This window comes from Meleagris gallopavo, chromosome 3, assembly GCF_000146605.3.
Source record: "Meleagris gallopavo isolate NT-WF06-2002-E0010 breed Aviagen turkey brand Nicholas breeding stock chromosome 3, Turkey_5.1, whole genome shotgun sequence".
NCBI classification, from domain to species: domain Eukaryota; kingdom Metazoa; phylum Chordata; class Aves; order Galliformes; family Phasianidae; genus Meleagris; species Meleagris gallopavo.
Window position 1 is genome coordinate 26,210,309 of NC_015013.2, and position 20,012 is coordinate 26,230,320.

General features: G+C 40.1%; 1 protein-coding gene across 1 annotated transcript; it reads left to right on the forward strand.

Annotated features, from left to right (window-relative positions):
* The first annotated feature begins 6,485 nt into the window (after nt 1-6,485).
* MED10 (mediator complex subunit 10) lies at nt 6,486-9,985 on the forward strand. Its single transcript, XM_003204846.4, has 4 exons — nt 6,486-6,633; nt 6,741-6,824; nt 8,140-8,242; nt 9,875-9,985. The coding sequence occupies exons 1-4, from the start codon at nt 6,506-6,508 to the stop codon at nt 9,968-9,970; spliced, it is 411 nt and encodes a 136-aa protein (XP_003204894.2). The 5' UTR covers nt 6,486-6,505; the 3' UTR covers nt 9,971-9,985.
* Nucleotides 9,986-20,012: the final 10,027 nt, after the last annotated feature.

Genomic DNA, 20,012 nt, shown 5'->3' on the forward strand with positions numbered 1-20,012 from the left:
TCGGGCACAAACACAGATACCCATGCATCCACTGTGTTTAACACCTATAATAGTCCCCACTTCACTTTTTTTGGTCTGGACCAAGAAGCACTTTTCCAGAAGTGCTTTCAGGCACATTTTAGGAGCTACAATGTAGATAAGGTCACTGCATACTGGCTGGACTCAGTGCTGGAGGATGGTCCCAGGTCTATTTTGTTTGCTAGCACACTTCTGGTCTGGAATCTTGGTATATCCTACTGCATGGAATACTCCTGTGCCTTCTTTCCTCCTTCTCATGTAATGAAAGAGATAGTTTTAAATCACATTAGTTAGTTTGTGTTTCAGGGAAGAAATCAAGAAAAAAAGAAAGGATGCAAAAAAGAAGAAAGAGAAAACATAAAAAAGCAAGTCAGTCTTACTTATTGCTATTATGTAATGAATATTCTTCTAAGAGGAGATAATATATGTATCTTTCTCACACCTCTAGAAAAAAAATCATGTGGAGGTACTTGATACATAATGAAAGTGACTCTGCATTTCAGAATAGATCTTAACTTTGCTTTAAATGCCATGTGGTGGCAATCTGGATGCAATAGAAACCCAGTCTAATGAGTAAGATTAATATACCAGGGGAAGAATCAGATAACTGGATTGATTTTCTCAGTACATTTTTTAAGAGCAAAATTAACAAGTAATTGTTCATGTAGTATTAAGGGTGCTAAGAAATAAAAGTTTTCAACACTGCAAACCATTGTCATTACTCTATGAAAATAAGTTTCCCATTCTGAAGCATGCAATTAAGTCTTTTGCTGTGTTTTGATCGCCTCCTTGGAGCTAGAGTTGTGAGGACACTCTCTCACCCAAAGTCCATTTGTATCAACAGAAAGAGTCCCACAGTGCTCAGTGATCTTTGGTTCAGGTCCTAGATTTTTCTACTAGATTTGGAAAAGCAAAATTACTGCGTGAAAAAACTCCTGATCCTTCTACTTCTTTGAAAAATAAATATGGATTATTTCAGTAAGAATGGGATCAAGCCATGATGCATGACTGCACCATCCCACTACTTCGTGGTAAGAAATGTATTATTACAATGTATTATGATCAAGTTGCTAAATACCTCATCTGCATGGAAACTAACATTACACCTCTTATTCAGCTGAATAACGAAATTATTCTGGGAAAATGTTTATCACTTTATTTTTTACAGTAAGATATGAAAATATTGCACACTTTGTAATGAGTCCAAAACCATTTAAGACATAAATACCATCAACTTGATATATCAAGAACAAGAAAACAGTATTCTCTATGTTGCACACATCCACCTTTACTGCTTCTCTTTTGCTTATCACCTGTTGCAGTCAAAACAAGGTAGGGTAGCTGGCTTATAAAAATGGATTTTTAGGTAGGTGATGCTCCTGGTTAATTACATAAAATTTCAACATACATTTCTGGATCTGCCGAGACAGAATGAGAAAGGGATCCACGGATTAGATACATTAATGCAGAAGAAAATTGGAGCAAAGTGAAAAAGAAAGTGGAAAGACTGAAGGAGAAAAAAAAAGATCCATAACTAGAACAAGTATTCTGTGTTTACTTTATTTATTAATTCCATTTTATTGGCCAGTGGCAGAAAATCAGAGCTAGGAGGAGAATCACTGTTCCAGAGATGGATGAAGAGATAAATAATCCGTGTCTTTTTATATTTCTGAGAAAAAAATGGTGACAGTATCTCTACTTAAACACTCCATTGTGCCATATTACACTAGAAAGGTCATTTATATGGAGTATATAATCATACATGAAAATGGTGAATAGAGGTTTTTTTTTCAGACCTGGCACCTGTAAAAACAGTTTCAAATCAACCTTGTTATGCTCTGCTTTGTAAAAAACCACCATGCAGTTTGCCTACATCCTACACAGCATGTCATTCTTGGAAAGTTCCAACATATGGGACAACTAACAGTAACAACACTGTTACTGGGTGTAGATTCAGATAAAGGCTCAGCAGTAATCAGAAGCACATGCTAAAGAGTGAGGACATGACAAATATGGATGAGAACACTCCTGAATGCTGTCTTGGATTTGGAATGCCTTCAGTTCGGGGGATTTCCTAAGCCAGACATAATTTATCTACCACTCTTCCAACATACTACCAAGCATTTGTCCCATTTCCCTTTCAAACCAATTAAGCTTTTGCTGTCTGTAGCATCAATTAGGAAGTTATTCTCCAAGGCTGCTAAACTTTTCATGACAAAAATCACCTGTTCTTTTGGTGTGTGTGTGTGCTTTGAATTCATGTTCTGTTGGCTTCACTGGGTCCTGGTTCTTGTGCTGGAAAACAGTTTATCTTCCAGGCCACTCATGATAGTATAGATAGAGCAAAGCCTCTATTGAAGACATCTTCCTTGGGCTCTCACTCAAGCTGACAAGTCTCTGCCTATTCAGTTTTCTAGTACTGAAAACATTTCTTATTTACCATTCATACTGCCATTTCATTCTTGGCAGCCCTTCTCTGGCTTTTTCCCAAGTCTACTCCTGGGAACCAGAACTGCACACAGTATTCAAGGTTGGGGTGAACTGTGAATTTATGCAGTGTCATAATGACATTTTCTACTCTGTCCTCAAATTCCTAACAATTCCTAACTCTCTGTAGGACTTCTGATCATGGCTGAGCTCTAAGCTGATATTTTAAGAACTTTCTTTTGCTATCCCAGAGTGTTGATCTTTTGGAGCAAGAGGCCATCAGCCATGAGTCACCATCAGGTCATGAATTTACATTTTTTTGTTTGCTCTGCGTGTCATTTTACCTGAACTATTTGCATTTCTTCGGACACTTTTTTCATTCAGTTACCAATCCTCTTCAGGTCCTTCTACACTTTCCTCCAACCTGTTCTCAACTTTACTCCCCAGACTAACCTTTTCGTAAACCAATTCTCTCATTCCACTGTATGATTTATTTTCTGGGTCACATACGAGCACGTCAAATGGCACACATTTCAGCACAGATCCCTCTAGAATTCTTTTGGGAATCACTCACCCATGAAAGAATTAAATATTTGTTCCTACTCCATTTTTCCTATTTGGCAATTAGTTCTTCATTCATACCAGGATTTCTCCTCTTATGTCATTCCTTTAGTTCCTTAGAAGACTTTTGTTAAGGAATTTGCCAAAAGCCAATGGGAAATTCAAGTAGATTGTATCAATTAGAGCTCTCTTATCCGCATGCTTGCCGACCCCTTGAAAAATTCATTAGAAGTTTACAAAACCAGATTTTCTGTTGCATAATCTGTGCTACTCATCCCAAATGGGTCACGCTGATCTACATGGCCTCTCATTCTATCCTTTATTACAAATTCTACTTAACTGCCCAGTACAGATGTCTGGCTTACAAGCCAGTAATTTCCTGCTCTCTCCGTGGAGATAAAGGTAGGTGTGCAATATGATTACTTAAATGATGAACCATGCAATTTTCTTTCTAAATCTTTCTGTCTCTGTATACCTTCTGATTCATTGATTAAGTGTCAGACTATCTGTCCATCTATCTTCTGTCTATCTATACCTCTCCTTAGAACACAAGCTTCTGTTTTGCCTTTTTTCCCCTCAAATAGGAAAATACTCTCCAAGTTGTAGGTAACAAGGCATTTAATAACTAGCTGTATATTTATAGCTATTTTTAATCTTAAATCACTGTACACACGTTTATCTAACAATATTCACTAATCTCAAATAACCAGTCTAGTTAGTACTGATTTAATATGAACTGGATATCCCTACATTTGATGGTTAAATTCTATTATTTCTTCCATTCAGATATTTTAACTGAGTTATAGTGGGTAATGGACACAGAGCAGACTTCACTCATCATAAGAAACTAAGTCACGTTTCCTCAACTCCACAAGGAGGGAGGAGAGGAAGTTTTAGCAGTATCTCAAAAACCATTCTTGTTACAGGATTTAAAGCAAGCTAGTCTTCTCCATACTTCTACTGAATGTGTTTAAAGCACCTTTTCCCTTAAGCAAAGATGGATGTCATGTTTGAATTCCACTTTCTTGTGCCTGCGGAGCCACATCTGACGCAACTAAACATATTTAGATTTTACTTCCAAACTCTTTCTCTTTTTTCCTCATATTCAGATTTAATCTGAAGTATACCATGTTGGAATTTCATCCCTTCCAAATACTAGAAAAAACTACTCTGTTTCTCAAGGCAAGATTTCTCATGCAATCATTGCAAAGTACTCATGTTAAAATCTCATAATTCTGGAACTTTTGTTCTCCGGAGAACATTCTGCCAGCTATTAAGCAGAATGGCCAGCAACTGGTGATCAATAGGCAATGGATTTATTTATCATATGGTGAAAATACTTGACAGGACAAGAACTGATTAATTGCTTTTTGCAGCCTTGGATTGCTTTTACAATTTAGCATTTGCACAGTGCCATATTTTCCTTAATATTTAGTGCTGTTTGCAATCACTCACTTTTCAATTTTGTGTCAGCATACTTAAAATTATAAGCTCTGAAACAGTGCTTTGTATTCAGCAAGGACTCAGCTTTATGCTGCTTAACTGGCACAGTAACTGAGCAAAAACCTGACTATTTTTGTTGTTTTCACTGATAGGATATAAGGATGAAAAATATAGCCAATAATTAGTCAACAAATTAGGTACTGCTGATTTTGATGTTTCTTACTATTGAACAGAAATGGCTGCAAGTTATAACTATGAACATCTAAAATACATTCTATTTGTTGACTGATTATCATACCAGTATTAGTTTTTAATCCAAATATCCATTCAAATAACACAGTACATCAAAGCATCAGATTCTAATCTGCTGTAACCTGACAGCCACTTAACTCAGCGGTAGTGTCAGACACAAAGGGCTGACTTCTGATTCTAATTGACATTACTTCTCAGATTCAGGTGAAAACAGGCATACTGGAAATAAGCTATTGATGAAACATACTGTTATTGTGATGTGCCAGGGGAATTTAGACATGTCAAATAATCTTTCCGCAAGGAAAATGACAGCTGATACTTTTAATAGAGACTGATATTTTGTCATTCTCCAGTTAATCCCATCACGGTTTTTATTGCCAGGTGGACTTCTCTGTTACTTCTATTTCTTACACAGTTTAAAGAAACACATAATTTGGAGATCTTATACAGATGGGGAAGATAACGAGCCCTTCTCAGATAATCAGTCAATGACTCCTCCATTGCTTTTCATGTGTTACATCAAACCTTTTCTTTCCACTGCTCAAAGAATGCTTAATTTTCACACAGAGCAAGATAGCCAGAGGAACTGAAAGATCCCAGCATCAGGATGACTAAAAAACCATGGTGAGAGTGGATTTGAGATTTGGATTTTAGTTTTATAGCAATGGAGAGGACTGTATTTTGGAAACTGGGCAGAAAGGCTCTTTGAGGCCCAGATGCAACTGTCACATCGCAAAGGCTGCAGCAGCAGTGACTGAGCAGGGAGCTTCCAGCCTTACCCCTTCTGAAGAGATGCTGGCAATTTTATCACGTTGTGTGCATCCCATCCCACTGGGTCTACCGACAAATTCCTGGAAATGCTACGCAGTTCTAAAAGAACAGCAAACAAAGCAGTGCTAAGGGCTGCGGAATGATCCATATCGCCAAACTCCAATTATCTGATGTTTATAAGAGGTGCTAAATATAATTTAGTATTGATTTACCTTTAGGGTAAAAAATACTTCTCATTATTTGCAGTCGTGTATTTGATAAATGTGCAGAGCCCAAAGCAAACACTGACTTGTGCAAATTAGCTTTTATAGATCTTATTTTTGTTCAGAACTCATTTTCCATCGGCTTTGAAGCTGGGGAGCAGAGCACTCTTAGCTTTCACAAAGGGGCAGCACCATTAAAGTGAGCCATCTGACAGGACACATCACCGTGCTGCAGGAGTGTCCCGTGGCTCTGATGAAATGATGATAAATGCTATGGAATTGTATGTGTGGAGCACACAAAATTTCATGCAGACCTGAGGAAGCACTTCTTTGCTATGTGGGTGACAGAGCAATGGAAGAGGTTGCCTAGAGAGGATGTGGAATCTCCTTCCCTGGAGATATTCAAAACCTGCCTGGATCCTTTCCTCTGCAACCCAGTGTAGGAAACCTGCTTTAGCAAAGGGTGGCCTTGATGATCTCCAGAAGTCCCTATAAACCCCTACAAGTCTGTGATTCTGTGTATAGTGTGTTAAAACAAGCACGGAGCTCCAGGGCAGGCAAGCACGGAGCTTAATTACATGGTTGATTAGAAATGGACAAGGAACCCCGTACCGCCCCGTGATTTTATATAACATGACACAAACCAAGCGCGCAGCGCGCCCACCACACCAAGAGCAGGGCGGTTGGGAGGGTTCTGTACGGCGAGGGGGCATGGCCTACGGCGAGGGGGCGTGGCTTAGGCCAAAGGGGCGTGGCATAGCAGCATTTCCTCCCGCTCGCCCAGCTATCTTCTGCGCATGCGCTGTGGCCCGGAAGCGTTGTGACCCGCTATGGCGATGGCGGAGAAGTTCGACTCGCTGGAGGAGCACCTGGAGAAGTTCGTGGAGAACATCCGGCAGCTCGGCATCATCGTCAGCGACTTCCAGCCCAGCAGCCAGGCCGGTCTCAACCAGAAACTGTGAGCCGTTCACTGCTTTCGCGGCGTCTGTTGGCGGGGATAGGGGCGGTAACGGGGAGCGAGGAGCTCCCGCTTTGCGCTAAGCAGCTCCGCTTTTCTCCCTGCAGGAATTTCATGGTGACGGGCCTCCAGGACATCGACAAGTGCCGGCAGCAGCTTCACGACATCAGCGTGCCTCTGGAAGTATTCGAGTGAGTGGCTTCGCCCACACCGGAGCTGTGTGTCTCCTGAGTTACCGCCGCAGTGCCAGCAGGCAGGGAGCGCTTCCTGCTTGTGGGAGGGCGGAGGGCTGGCAGGAAGGGGAAGGGAGGAGCTTTGCGCTGCAGCTTTCACGTGAAAGACGTGAACTAACTTAGCTGTTCTATTGCAAGTCCCGGCGTTGTTGTTTTGCAATGATCCAGCGTGTTACTGCCAGCATTAGGCTTTCTTAATTGGCCTTTCATAATGAATCTACCATAATATCCAAAATCTTTCATTTTCTTCTGTCTGTGATGAAGTTTCCCTTACCTAAATGCTTAATGCAGCAGAGGAAAAATAGGCTTATGCTTGCTGGTGCAAGTGCTGGTACTGCTTTTACTATCATGTGTAATTGCTCCAAAAGTAATGCTTCCTACTTATTTCTGTGGAAACTACAATAGAGGAAAACAGTGCAATAACACTGTTTGATAAAGCAGATTCTCAGCTACAAAACAGTGCTTTACACCAGGGTCATTGCCGTTAGCTATGCGTACTCACCAGTGAGCAGGAGCTTGTGTGCCACGTCTGTAAACATCTGCACTGGTGGAGGTGACACACTGTTGTCACTACTGGAACACACCACCTCACTGTGCTTACGTCCATTGTCTGGTGTCCATCAACGTTCAGCAAGTGTCAGTGGATGTCAGTGGGTGCACTTATTCCTGCATGGAGGAATTCCATGATACACCTTTTGTTTCATACGCGTTTCTTTGTCAGACTTGGCGTTGTCAGACTGCTCTTCTGCTGCCATCTGTCACATGTCAACAAAATGGAATGGAGTATTGGTGAGAAGGTTCAACCTTTACTGCCGCACCACAAGCATTCTCCTCTGAAGTCACATGCCAACATGGTAAAATAAGAGGCATTACTTTTGGAGCATCCCTCGCATGTGCACTCTCATCCTTGAGTCACTGGGTGTCTTATTCCTATGTGCTGATTGCCTGCTACGTATTAACAGAGCTGTTTTATGATTAATGCCCTTTTAGTTGCTTGAAGGGGAGCCTTTCTCCTTGCTTTTACTTACTACTGTCTGTGAGGAGATGGATGGTTACACTGTTGTTTGTTTCAATACATTTTTCAGAACTCTAGGCTCTGTGTAAACAAACATTTACCTTTACCGTGACAGCTGCTTCCTGGAGTTGTATTTTGAAAGTAACTCATTTAAACTTTGGTATAGTATCAAGAAAGACAGCAGGATGAATAATTCTGTTCCTTGGAGAACTTTCTAGTGCTAATATAATCACTTAGGTGCTATCTTTGTATTTTCAGATACATAGATCAAGGTCGCAACCCTCAGCTTTACACTAAGGAGTGCCTGGAGAGAGCTTTGGCTAAGAATGAGCAAGTAAAAGGGAAAATTGACACAATGAAGGTAAAGCCAAAATTAATGAAAGTACTAATATAACAATATAACTAATATAACAATGCATCTGACCAGTTATTTTCTGTAAAGGTGTGCATGGTTTCGCTTGCGCATTTATCAAATTTCCCTATTAGGTGATTTGCATTAGGGATTATTCTGCATCTCTGTATCTTAACAGGAATGCCATTAGAACCTGTTCTGAAAAGGAAACTTGTAGTTCACTCTATGGCTGGTGACACAGATGTTGCTATGTCTTATTTTTGACTATGGATGTATATAACAGATCTTTTCACTGTTTGTGCTTTGATTACTACAGAGTACTTCACGCTTACAGATTTGTAACAGTGATTTGTGTAAATCTAGAAATAGGCAAAGCAGAGGGGGTATTTGTACAGTCGTGAATAGTTCTATGGCTAGTAAAATGGCAAACGTGCTATATAAGAACAAGTTAATCCTAACTGAATGACTTTGAATGTATGCTAGTATTTAGGGTTTTCTGAACTTGTATGTACAGTATATCAGAATGCTTAGGTTCTTAGTGGATAACTACTGCTGAAAGAGAAAATCAGAGAAGTTGCTTATTGTGGCTTAAAGAGTTATTTGTGTTTCAGAACACTCTTAAGCTGAATTCTAAAATGATGGAGGATGAGAGTTTGTGCTGCAGAATGTAGAGTCATCTGTGTATGTTTTAAGCATTTTTTTCTTGATATAAATCTCATTGCTCATAAAAGTTGTAGGAAGAATTACTCATCTCTAAACCAGGTGCCTGTACTTCTTGGAGGTGGAGCTATTTACGTACTAAATCAAGTGGACGTGTCCTTTATCAGCTTTGCATTTAAAAAAAAAAATAAATAAAATCTAAACAAGTCTCCTTTACAATTAAGGATGTATGGACTGAAACCTCCAGTCCATAAACTTTTGAATGTTTATGGTTAGTTTTTAGGCATCTTAGTAAGCTGCATGGATTTAATTCTCATCTGTCTTCCTGTTTGTTCTGGGCCATCTCGGATTAGTAATGGGGGGGGAGGAGGACTATATGCTTGTCTTGAATTTCAGTAATGTCACTTATTGTCTACTTCCTGCATCTCCTTGCACTGTAAAGGGAAATAAAGCACATTTTTTTCCCATGCTAGGAGATAAGAAAGCAATTGCAATAGGGAGGACTTCTTAAATTGTCTCAGGAGTTTCATGGAAAGCATCAGAAAGGAAAGTGGTGGTAAAAGTAAGAAGGAAAAAAAGTATTTTGAAACTTAAGGCTATGAGTCCAGAATATTTTTATTTCAAATTGTGTTATTCTTTAAATTATAATGTATAGTAGAAGCCGCTTAGAGATGCAGAGGTCAGATCCTAAACAGATATCAATATGCTGGAATTTATCAGAGGTATAAGTATTCTAGTATTTTAGTTTGCCTGATACTTTGGTAGCAGATTTCATTTTAGTGTTTTCTTTGAATTTCGTAAGTATCACTTGGTGGATTTTTTTCAATACCATTGTCTTCAATCACTGAAATGTAGAACTGTTGTACAAAAGATTTCTATTAATTGTACAATATTATTTAAGAAAACCTAAATCAATGATGCAGTTGGTGTGCATGCATACATACGTATATATGTGTACATATATATTTTTTTTCTTTCCAGAAATTTAAAAGTCTATTAATTCAAGAACTAACAAAGGTGTTCCCAGAAGACATGGCAAAGTACAAAGCTATTCGAGGCGAGGATCCTCCTCCTTAGGTAGACCTTTGATAGCTCTAAATACGTCAATTCTATGAACTGACACCACTCTTAAGAAAAATGTTGACTGAAGTAACAGGGTATCCAAAAACTTCATTAACAACTCTACTAAAAATGGCAGTGATAGGATGTAAAGGAACTTGATGATTGCTCATGGTTCTGGACTGAAGGTAATGCATCTTTCTGAAGACTTTCAGTCATGGATTGCAGTTGAAACTTTTTGTGGTACTCTGTTCTTTCTTGAAAGATTTCAGAGATGTTTTGATAATTTGCAGGCAATTATATGGCATTTCCTACAGAGTGTGGTTTTGAAGCAGGAGATCATAGTGGTTGTTACTGTTCTGTTTTGGATTTTTTTGCTTTCTAAAAAGCATGCTCCAGGATTATGGGTTTCTGACAAATGCATTTATTCTACTTGATTGTTTTTCATTTGTAAACTTTTTTTTATTACAGTACAAACAATTGACTCTTATTATCTTGCCAAATTCTGTTGAACAGGAGCCTGTCATGGGCTCTAGTTTGCATGTGTCATAATGAATTGCAGCCAAGAAAACCTTGAGATATTTGTTTTGTTCTATAAGCTGCAGTGCAGATGGCTGATATCGAAAGGGAGCACATTCAGGGATTAGCTCCTCGGCAATGTTCATATTTTGTATAATATTTCATGTAGACCTTTGTTAAATTCTAATTAGTTTCTGTAAGCAGGTTGAAGAATAAAAAATTGTAAAAATGAAATTCTACTGTTTCTTTTGTGTGCTGCTCTTTAGAGAATGAATTGAAAGCTATGAAAAATGGCATATTTGTTGGTATTGGTAATAGGAAATGAAATCTGCGTCAAAACTTGAAGATGACGTAAGCTTGGCATTTTGGCTTCCATGGTTGGTTGGTGGGGATCTTTGCTTTTTTTCCTTGCATACTCTTCCATGATTACCAGGGCTGGAGGAATTCTTGAAAAAACGCATATCGTTTGTACCTACCACCTCTAAATTCAGAAGACTGAATACAGGGCATGGGCAACAAAACTAAAACAAACAAAAATAAGTAGGCTGTCCTTATGATTTGAATTCTATCTCTATAAACTACAGGGTAAAGTGCAGGACCTGGCACTTGGTCTTATCAAAGCTCATACAGTTGGCTTTGTGAACCTGTGCTTGAGATGACAATGGATACTATAGATACAATGCTTGCGGGAACAACAATGAAACATAATTTAGGAGAAAATCATTGTCTGCTTCTTTTTTCCTGCATAGCTTCATTTTTACAAAAAGACCCGTAGGTCTTTGCTCTTTTCTGATGTCAGGCACAAGAGGAGACCACAGTTCTGTAATTTGGTCAGCTAAATCACTTGCCAAACTTTGGTTTATAGTCCAATGGTTACTTTTACAAAGAAGATAGAAGCTTAATCAACCCCATCTGACCGCTCTGTCCCCTTGCCTCCCTAAAAAAACAAAACAAAAAAAAGCCCCAAACATGCAAACACACAAAACCTGGACAAAACCTCATCAACTTTCTAGAATCTCTTTCTTTTTAGTAACAGGCATGACCTACCTTCTTGCTTTGTTCTGAACAGTGGTCCTGCTGGTGCACCATGCTCCTCTCTGAATGGTTTGCGTACCTGTGCCACATGCTATAATCTGAATGGAGGCCTTGCTTTGGCCCCTTGCAATTTTCTTGATGGTAGACACAATTTGTTTCCAGGCTATTCTCTGAATGGCAGGTATGACTTGATTTCTGGTTGTTCTCTGAATGTTGGCCCATGCTGTTGTCTCTTTGGTCACCGTCATGTGCCCCATGTCATTCTCTGAATGATGTCCACATCTGCACTTCTCAGTGTTCTCTGAATGATAGCTGTGCCTGGGCCTCTTGTTCCCCAACCAATTGGCATGCCTGGTCACTACAGTTTCCTAGACATCTGGCATGGAGGATCCACCCCCATGGTCTGAGATACCTTCATGTGGAAGACAAGGAGGTTTGAGGGGAACTGGAGGCCCCTTTCCTGGGGATGGCTACCCTATGTCATTTCACTATGTAGAAAGCATGCCCTTGAACACAGGTACTGCCCCATGGCATTGCCTGACCAATGGATACTACTGGGTGTCATATGTGACCAGCCTCTCAGGGAAGAATCTGTTCCACCCTCACTCTTTCCCAGTGTAGCTAAATGCCATTCCCTCAGGCCCTGTCACTGTCATCAGGCAACAAATATCAGTGCTGCCCCTCCACTCCCCTTGTGAGAAGCTGCAGGCTGCTATGAGGCTGTCCCCTGATCTGTCAGGACCCTCCCTCTCTCGCCCCACACAAAAATTCATTTGCTGCTCTATTTTGATCAAACAGAGATAAAAGATCCATTATTCTTACATGCTTGAACTCACTGAGGTTATGGTGAAAGGAGAAAGGAAGACATTAATAAAAATGCTTTTATTTCTCTCATTTATTTGGGCTCCAAATTTTGCAAACGAATGAGTTACAAAGCTTAACAAAGAAATGCTGCTGTTTCTGTTTGTCATTGTGTGAACAACATAAATACTGCTGGATCTGCGTCATTGCCATGACCTTGCCATGAGGATCTGGATGCCTGGCTGAAGCTGGCCATGATGGTTGGGCCTGCCTTGCTTACCTTGTGGGGTAGGACTCATCCCAGGCTCTGCTGGCAGGTCACCACACATGGCTCCCTGTCCCTTACAGAGCAGTTGGCCCTTGTTGTCCTCTGGCATTTACTTCCCCCCCCCCCCCCAGTAAATACATCCTATGTTAGCATCCAAATTATTTGATAGAATGAGAAGGTATGGCTTCAAGTTGCAATTGAGGGAGATTCAGGTTGGATATTAGGATCGCTTTTTCTCAGAAAGAGCGGTGAGGCATTGGAACAGGCTGCCCAGGGAGGTGGTGGAGTCACCGTTCCTGGAGGTGTGTAATAAAAGGGTAGATGTGGTATGTAGGGACATGGTTTAGTAGGCAACATTGGTGGTAAGTGGATGTTGGACTAGATGATCTTAGAAGTCTTTTCCAACCTTAACATTCTATGGTTCTATGGTTCATTCTAGAGGTTTTGCATGGTGAATGCCATTAGAGATTTGTTGGAGCTCTATTTCACACAGTGACATGTAGTAAAGAAAACGTCCCTTCATTTTCTCTGTACACAGGAAAAAAGTCAGTGCTTAGAAAAACACTAATTTTCACAACATTCCAGTGGTGTGTTTCAAGCTGCAGATTTATAAGGTGAATCAGAGACATAAGCATAGGCCAGAGGAGGAGCAGCTGTAGGAGCGAAGCTGCACGTCTCCACACCTATTCCTCAGGGAGACTGGAGATGCTCCATGTGGGTGTTCGGAAAACATGCCAGCCTGAAACTGAAAGATCTCTGAACTGATTGAGACAACAAAATGTTTTGGAGCAGCATTAGCCTGCAGAGCTGCTCAAATCAATTTCATTCTGGCTTCGTTATTGTAATGCACCTTATCAAATGTGTTGAAGAGATTCTGAGGGTAGAAGCCTCTGATCAAATCACTCATCAGAGAGGGTGTGAATGGCTTACAAGAAAACAACTTTTGTCTGCTAAGCAAGATGACCCAGCAACCAATTTTCCAGAGCCACTTCAATTGCTTACCATGAGAATTACAGGTTGCGATCAAGAAAGGGTAAACACCAAAAAAACCTCTGTGCATTTGTTCCACTTTCTGCTGAGCAGCGCTGGCTGCAGCTTTCTGAGCATCGTCTCTCATTTACAAGGTGACCCCGCACACAAAACCTTTTAATTAGCCTGAACACTGAACCTGCTCCTCATGCCGGCTGTCAGGCCTCTGCCTTCTGCCGTCCCGCGTTGCCATGGCAGCGGCCGGCCCACCATGGGTGCTGCGGGCAGCAGGAGGAGCCGCAGCCGGGGGTTGGGGCTGCTGCGTGCAGCCGCTTGCTTCGGGGCTCTGTCCTGCTGCCGTTGCTAGCCCTCCACTAGCAGCCGGAATAAACCTTCCCTCATTACTATATCAACAAATCCCTGGGTAGACGGCACGTGTTTAATCATCTTCTTTTCTCACAGAGCGGTGTGCAGTGCCGCGTGAAGAGGCTGCTGTACAAAGGCAGGTGAATGGGGTGCGTGAGCGCTGTAAATCCATCTGCTGAGAGCTGCAGGAGGGCTGCAGGACCCCTCTGCTTTTCACTGGTCGACAATCAGCATTTGGCTCCTTGTCTTGATGGTGCAACCGAAAGCAGAACTGTTTCATCTGATAAACTACATAATGGTCAGTTTATTACCATGAAGCATATGGTGTGTATTTACACTGTGCTAAAAATCGCAAAAGGTAAAAATAGACACTTAAACCTGAACGAGTGTTCAGTTTTTGGTGTATTCTCAAATACTTCCCTCTCTTATCCTGTGTCTTTGGTTATGCAGTTCATTTTTTTCCTTTATCTCAAGACTGTACAACAACCTTCACAATGTATGAATACACTTTGCTATATATTCCAGCACTACCAACTGGGAATGATTTTAATAAGTCACAATTCTGAAAAAAAGTAATAACAATAATACTATTCCAGGATGATTCCAACAGTCTTTTTTGGTGCTAGTTAACATCTATGTTGACCCACAATTCATTTTAGATCATAAATCTCATAAGCATCAAACACGATGCTGTGCCTTCAGTAGAACACTGATTACTATAATAAATCTTACTGTCATGTACTGACAACTACAGAGATACAGATCCAATAAAGAAAGGAAGATTGGAGTCATAGACATCAGCTTCAGGACTGGTGACATTAAGGCATCTCAAGACAAGGGGAAAAACTGAGGAAAGAAGGCACAAATTTGGTACATAAATTTGGATTAAAGAATTCGTATTTCTTAATTATGGTGTTATCAGACTAGTGTACAGCCAAAAAGAAGTACTATATCACTATAAAGTATATTTTGATTTCCTCTAAATAATACATAGTAGGCTGTAATTCATTCCTTAAATTACAAAATTTACTTAATCTTGAAAAGAATAACTATTATCTAGTTGCTTAGCAACTCAGACAATGCCAACATCCTTGGCCAGGTTGTATCTAATGCCTTTTCTAAATTTCTGGAAGTATCTTTCATTTGTTTAAAGCTCTGTAACAGCTTCTCTTAAGCTTTAAATCTGAGACTGTTCTCTTGCTTTTCTCTGCAGAAGAGATTAGCCTTGCTTCCAGGAACGCGGTTCCATAGAATTGAAAGCTGTAGTTTATTCGATATACTTCTTTGTCTCTTTAGTCTCATAGAACCACTTATGGGAAGTGCAGTTGAATTCTGTTTTCAAGAATTTATCCATGAACGTTGATTTAAGATTTATGTTGTCTTTGTCCTCCATCAGACATATTAGGAAATACCAGACATGAGAAGAGAAATTGCTGAACATAGCCTGATCTAGCTGTGAATGTCCCTGTTAGTTGCAAGCGAGTTGGACTAGATGACCTTTAAAGGTTCCTTCCAACTCTAAGGATTCTATGATTCTTTAACAAATAACAGAGTGAGCAGCTGACAAACTTTGCAGAATAACACCATGAGAAATGGCTGGATTTCAGATTGTTACGGGGAGCTACTTGAGAGGAAGCCAGGGTCCTCCGGTACATGGAGGGGAATAGTGGGGAGCTGCTGGGGAGAGCAGTCTTAAATGGAAAACAGTGCCTAAGTTACCATTTTCAGTAATGCCGTGTAAAGCCTAAGTGACATAGGTAACAGTACCAGAAATACTGAATGTAGTTTGCCAAAATTAGAACCAGAAGGGAAAAAGTAGCTGGAGTGAGTTGTTTATTTAAGAGGAAAAAGAGAGGGATTAAGATGGATGGGGGAATTATAAGCTTGGGAAAATTGAGAGAAATGGGGATAAAGTAGGGCAATCAAGTATAAGAAAGCTGATAGATTATAAACATTTGATTGAGCCCTGCACCCACTACAGTCTTTCTTGTCTTTTTATTAAATCCTGTTCTTATCTATTTTTATTTTTGGTGTAATCTCACTTTCTGTCCTATGTGAGGAGAGGTCTGTGTGTCAGCAGCTGCAGAAGGAGTCTCAGGTCATGGGCCCACATGGCCAACTGGAGAGTTTAGTGTGTAGACATTTCCTGAGCTCATTGCAATCCTCCATGTTTATGTGCATGAGTAATTTATTTCAACACAGGCTAGCTGGCAAGTAGCAGACCCGTGTCTGGAAAGTGTCAAGGTTTGCGTAAATACCTGGGTAAGGGCCTATGGCCTACGCTTGGGTCTAAGCAAAGTTTAGAGCCTGTGCTGCTATTAGAGAGATCTGTGAATGCACTGTGCTTGTGAGTCTGGAGAATGAAGGTGTGTGTTTGAGTTAGTGAACTTTCATCATGACAAATAGGAGAGAAGGAATAGGACTTAGCTACCTGTGTTTAGTTTTATGTGAGTGGTGTTGTGTTCAAGCAGGTGCCGGCAACTCCCTTAGCAGTCTCTAATTTGGGTCATGCTGTAGCACTGTACCGGCAGCTTAAGATAAAAGAGAGGCTGGTGATCAGGGCTGTGGCCCTAGTGAGGTACGCACCTTCCATTTGTGATGGAGCCTGTCTCCCTGACGTAGCTGTTTTGTGGCTCAGTTGGCTGCATCTCACATGAGGGAGTTTCAGGTTTTGGAGAGAAGCTCAGTCCTGCACAAGTAACTCAGGTAACTAGCTCTGTGGTGAGGGAAACATGATAAGGGCTTGGGGTTGCAGTCGGCACATGTGAAGTTGAGGACAAGACAGACCTGGTGCTGTGAGGAGCTGTGTTAACCCATACCTGCTAGTTACAATGCAGGTTACTCCCCTCTCAGTTCCTCTTTTTACCAGATTGGACAGGATCAGTCTAATGACTTTAGCAGGAACAGGACTTTCAAAGGCTGGAGATAAAGTGTTTTACACTGTTAGATTACGTGACTGTTAAACCTTGGCATTTTCTGATCCAGACTCCATAGTATATACTAACAGAGGGTTGGTGGAGAGAAGTATGCAGCAGTAAGTTATTTGCTTATTCTTTTCTAAATTGCTTAGCTACCATGGAGATAAGCATAGCACAGATACCACAAGGAACTAATGTTATTCCCTCACATGCCATTCTACAGCACTGTGTACAGTTATAAAGCTTTAAAAATAAAATATTTTAGGAGTGATTGAATTTAGGAATTCTAAACCTCAGAACAGTATTGATTTTCAAGAGAGAAAACTTTTAAAAGGCACTTGAGACCAGGGGCTCTGTCTCTTTTTTTGAGCTTTTAAAGTGAAAACTGGAGAATAGGAATCTTGCCTTTGTGTTACTATTGTAATTCAGTTTATTCTGTGGTATTTTGTTGTGGTTTTGCTCTGTGTTTTATTTTGTTCTGCTTCAGTAGTGCTTAAACAGCTGAGCAGAAAAAGGAGGTAGTGGAAAATTAATAATATTTTCATACTGAATTCTTGCTTTTTCCATAGGGAACTTGGAGAAGGAGCATATCAACACCTGGAATCTCTTGTCTGTTTTCACAGCTGCAAAGTGGATATCTGCATGTGCAGGCTGCTGCTCTTGATTGTATTGGAGACTGGAGCTAGCATGACTTCACAAAATCATAGAGCCCTTATCCCTTTCGTGCCTTCTGTTCCTGTGGAAAGCTCAGCACCTCCATTTTGTAAAAAACATTGAGCAGATAAATATGGTTTAAGTTCAGTCATGACTTTCCCTGCAATCTAATGTGCAATCACTGCAAACACAAGAGGATGGGGTGGAAGAACAACATTCATTGAGAGCCAATGACAAATGGCGATGGTAATAAAACTGGAAGCAACTAAGGAGGGTGCTGTTTGCAACAAGGCAGCAGCACAGCTGACTCTGCAACAGGAGACCTTCACTCTGACAGCAGGAGGATGGCAGCACACATACGGCATGTGGGTTGTGCCTTTCTTCATCCTGGTATTCCAGCAGAATGACATACTGCAGTCAGAAGGCACTGAAATGAATGGAGCAAAAGCAAATAGGCAACCACTTTGCATAATATTTTTGGAAGTTATAATAAGGAAGTTCCTGAGGGAAAAGATTATGCTTCCAAAACTGGTGACTCCTGAAGGGAATTAAATAACTGTCCTGAAGCAACTGACTGTCACCAGCAAGGACATTCAGAAGGCATGGTGATGACTTGCTGGCATCTCATTCTCTGTGTTATACATCCTCAACTACTGATACATGCACATGCTTATAGAAGTAAAACTTAGGAAAGAAAAAAACACTTTCCTTACCCACATGGTGATGTATTGGTTCTCATTACATCCATTAGGTATGGATCTGGTTCTGGGAATATATTACAATCCTATTAGCTATTCACCAGGTTCTAGGCAAGTGCTCTCAAAAGTAAGCTGTCATTGCTGTAAATCTCTCACTCAGTTATTCTATTCAGAATAGAACAGGTTTCCAACCCAGACTGTCTTGTATCAAGATTGTTTCAACAGTTTTTTACAGGATAAGATCTAGCAATCTAAAGGAGGGGGAACATGCATGAACAAAGAGTTGGACTGAGGGAGTAGGGCAAGGAGATTGCTACTCCCATTCTATTTTTATTATTCTTGCTGTAAAAAAAGCCTAAAATGATCTCTGTCTTCTCCTTCTTTCACATGCATTTATCATGTCCTGTGAAGTGCCTGGTGCAGAGAAAGTCAACTGCTACCAGCAGGATACTTGGTTGTTTTCAGTCCAAATTAGCTGCAGCTTCAGAAACTGCCATATGATTTTATGATAATAATGTTTTAAAAGAGATTTAAATTCAGATTTCCACAGGCAGAGGAATACCATCACTGCAGTGGAATTCCTCATGTTAACCTCAGGGTTCTTATATAAGAGAGGTGATGGCAGTGCCTTTTCTATTCACTGTGTTCTTCCTCTTGAGTTTCTGTCTGCCCACCAGGTGGGACCGTCCTTCACAGATGTTTACAGAACATGAAGTGTTAGCACATACATTTGGGCACTTTTAGCCAAAGTTTTCTGGGTTTAGGCATCAAGCCAACAAGATTTTTGAGAATCTAAAATTTCGGTCTGGGCATTGGAAGGGATCATTAGATGACACTTAAAAGCTCAACTCTTGTAAATCTTGCCTCACTATTAAATCACCACTACCACTTCTCCTGCACTTTGGCCTTCTCAGAAGGTCATCTTGCTATTCAGACCATGTCCCACTTAAGAAATACAGCAAAGAGAGGGTAGAGGTGGTACATTCATGTTTCAAACCCTATAATTCAGAATACAGAAGGAAATTGCTTTTTAATTTCCTCCTTCTAATGAAATAACAAAATATTGGCTTCTGTGAATATGAAATTGGTGTTTTTCCAGATTGGAAAACAGCTGAGCAGCTTGCAGTTTTCTACAGTTTTGTTAATTGTGTTCACAAGAAGACAAACCAATGGCAAATTATTTAAAACATTTCATTTTGTTTCCTACTTTTTTTTGTTAAAACTGCATTATTTTTAACATCTGAGAAACAAAAATTGTAAAAGTTTCCAGTTTTGAAGTGAACTGTTTGTTTTAATTCCTGACATAAACAATAGTATCTGCCCTTTTCCTTTGAGAGTCTTTGTGATTATGAAGTGGCAACTTTGTTTTCAAAGTTCCCACCCAAAGTTCCTATAGAAAATGAAAATTGCACACATCAAAAGATCCTGGTCAAATTAAAGTGATTTTCATTCTCCTTTACAGTCCCTAAAAGCAGTGGTGAAAGAAGTCAAGAATAATGGTGAATATGTTGACGGCACCTGGCAGAGCAGGTTCTCAACACATCTCCATACAGTTCCTGGAGGCCTCCAGCTGTCCTCCAGGGACAGATTGCATTCTTCAGTCAAATGCTTCAAACCTGTAGATGCAAAGTTGCTTATGATTCTATAAATGTGTCTGGCTATTTTCAGCTTCAACAGGGGCTCAGAAAGTTTCTTCTGCAGCTACTGCTCTGACAGCTTCAGCTTCTTATTACTTATATTCATATATATATATTTATATATATATATTTAATAAAATAATAATAATAAATAATATATATATATATATATATATATATATATATATATATATT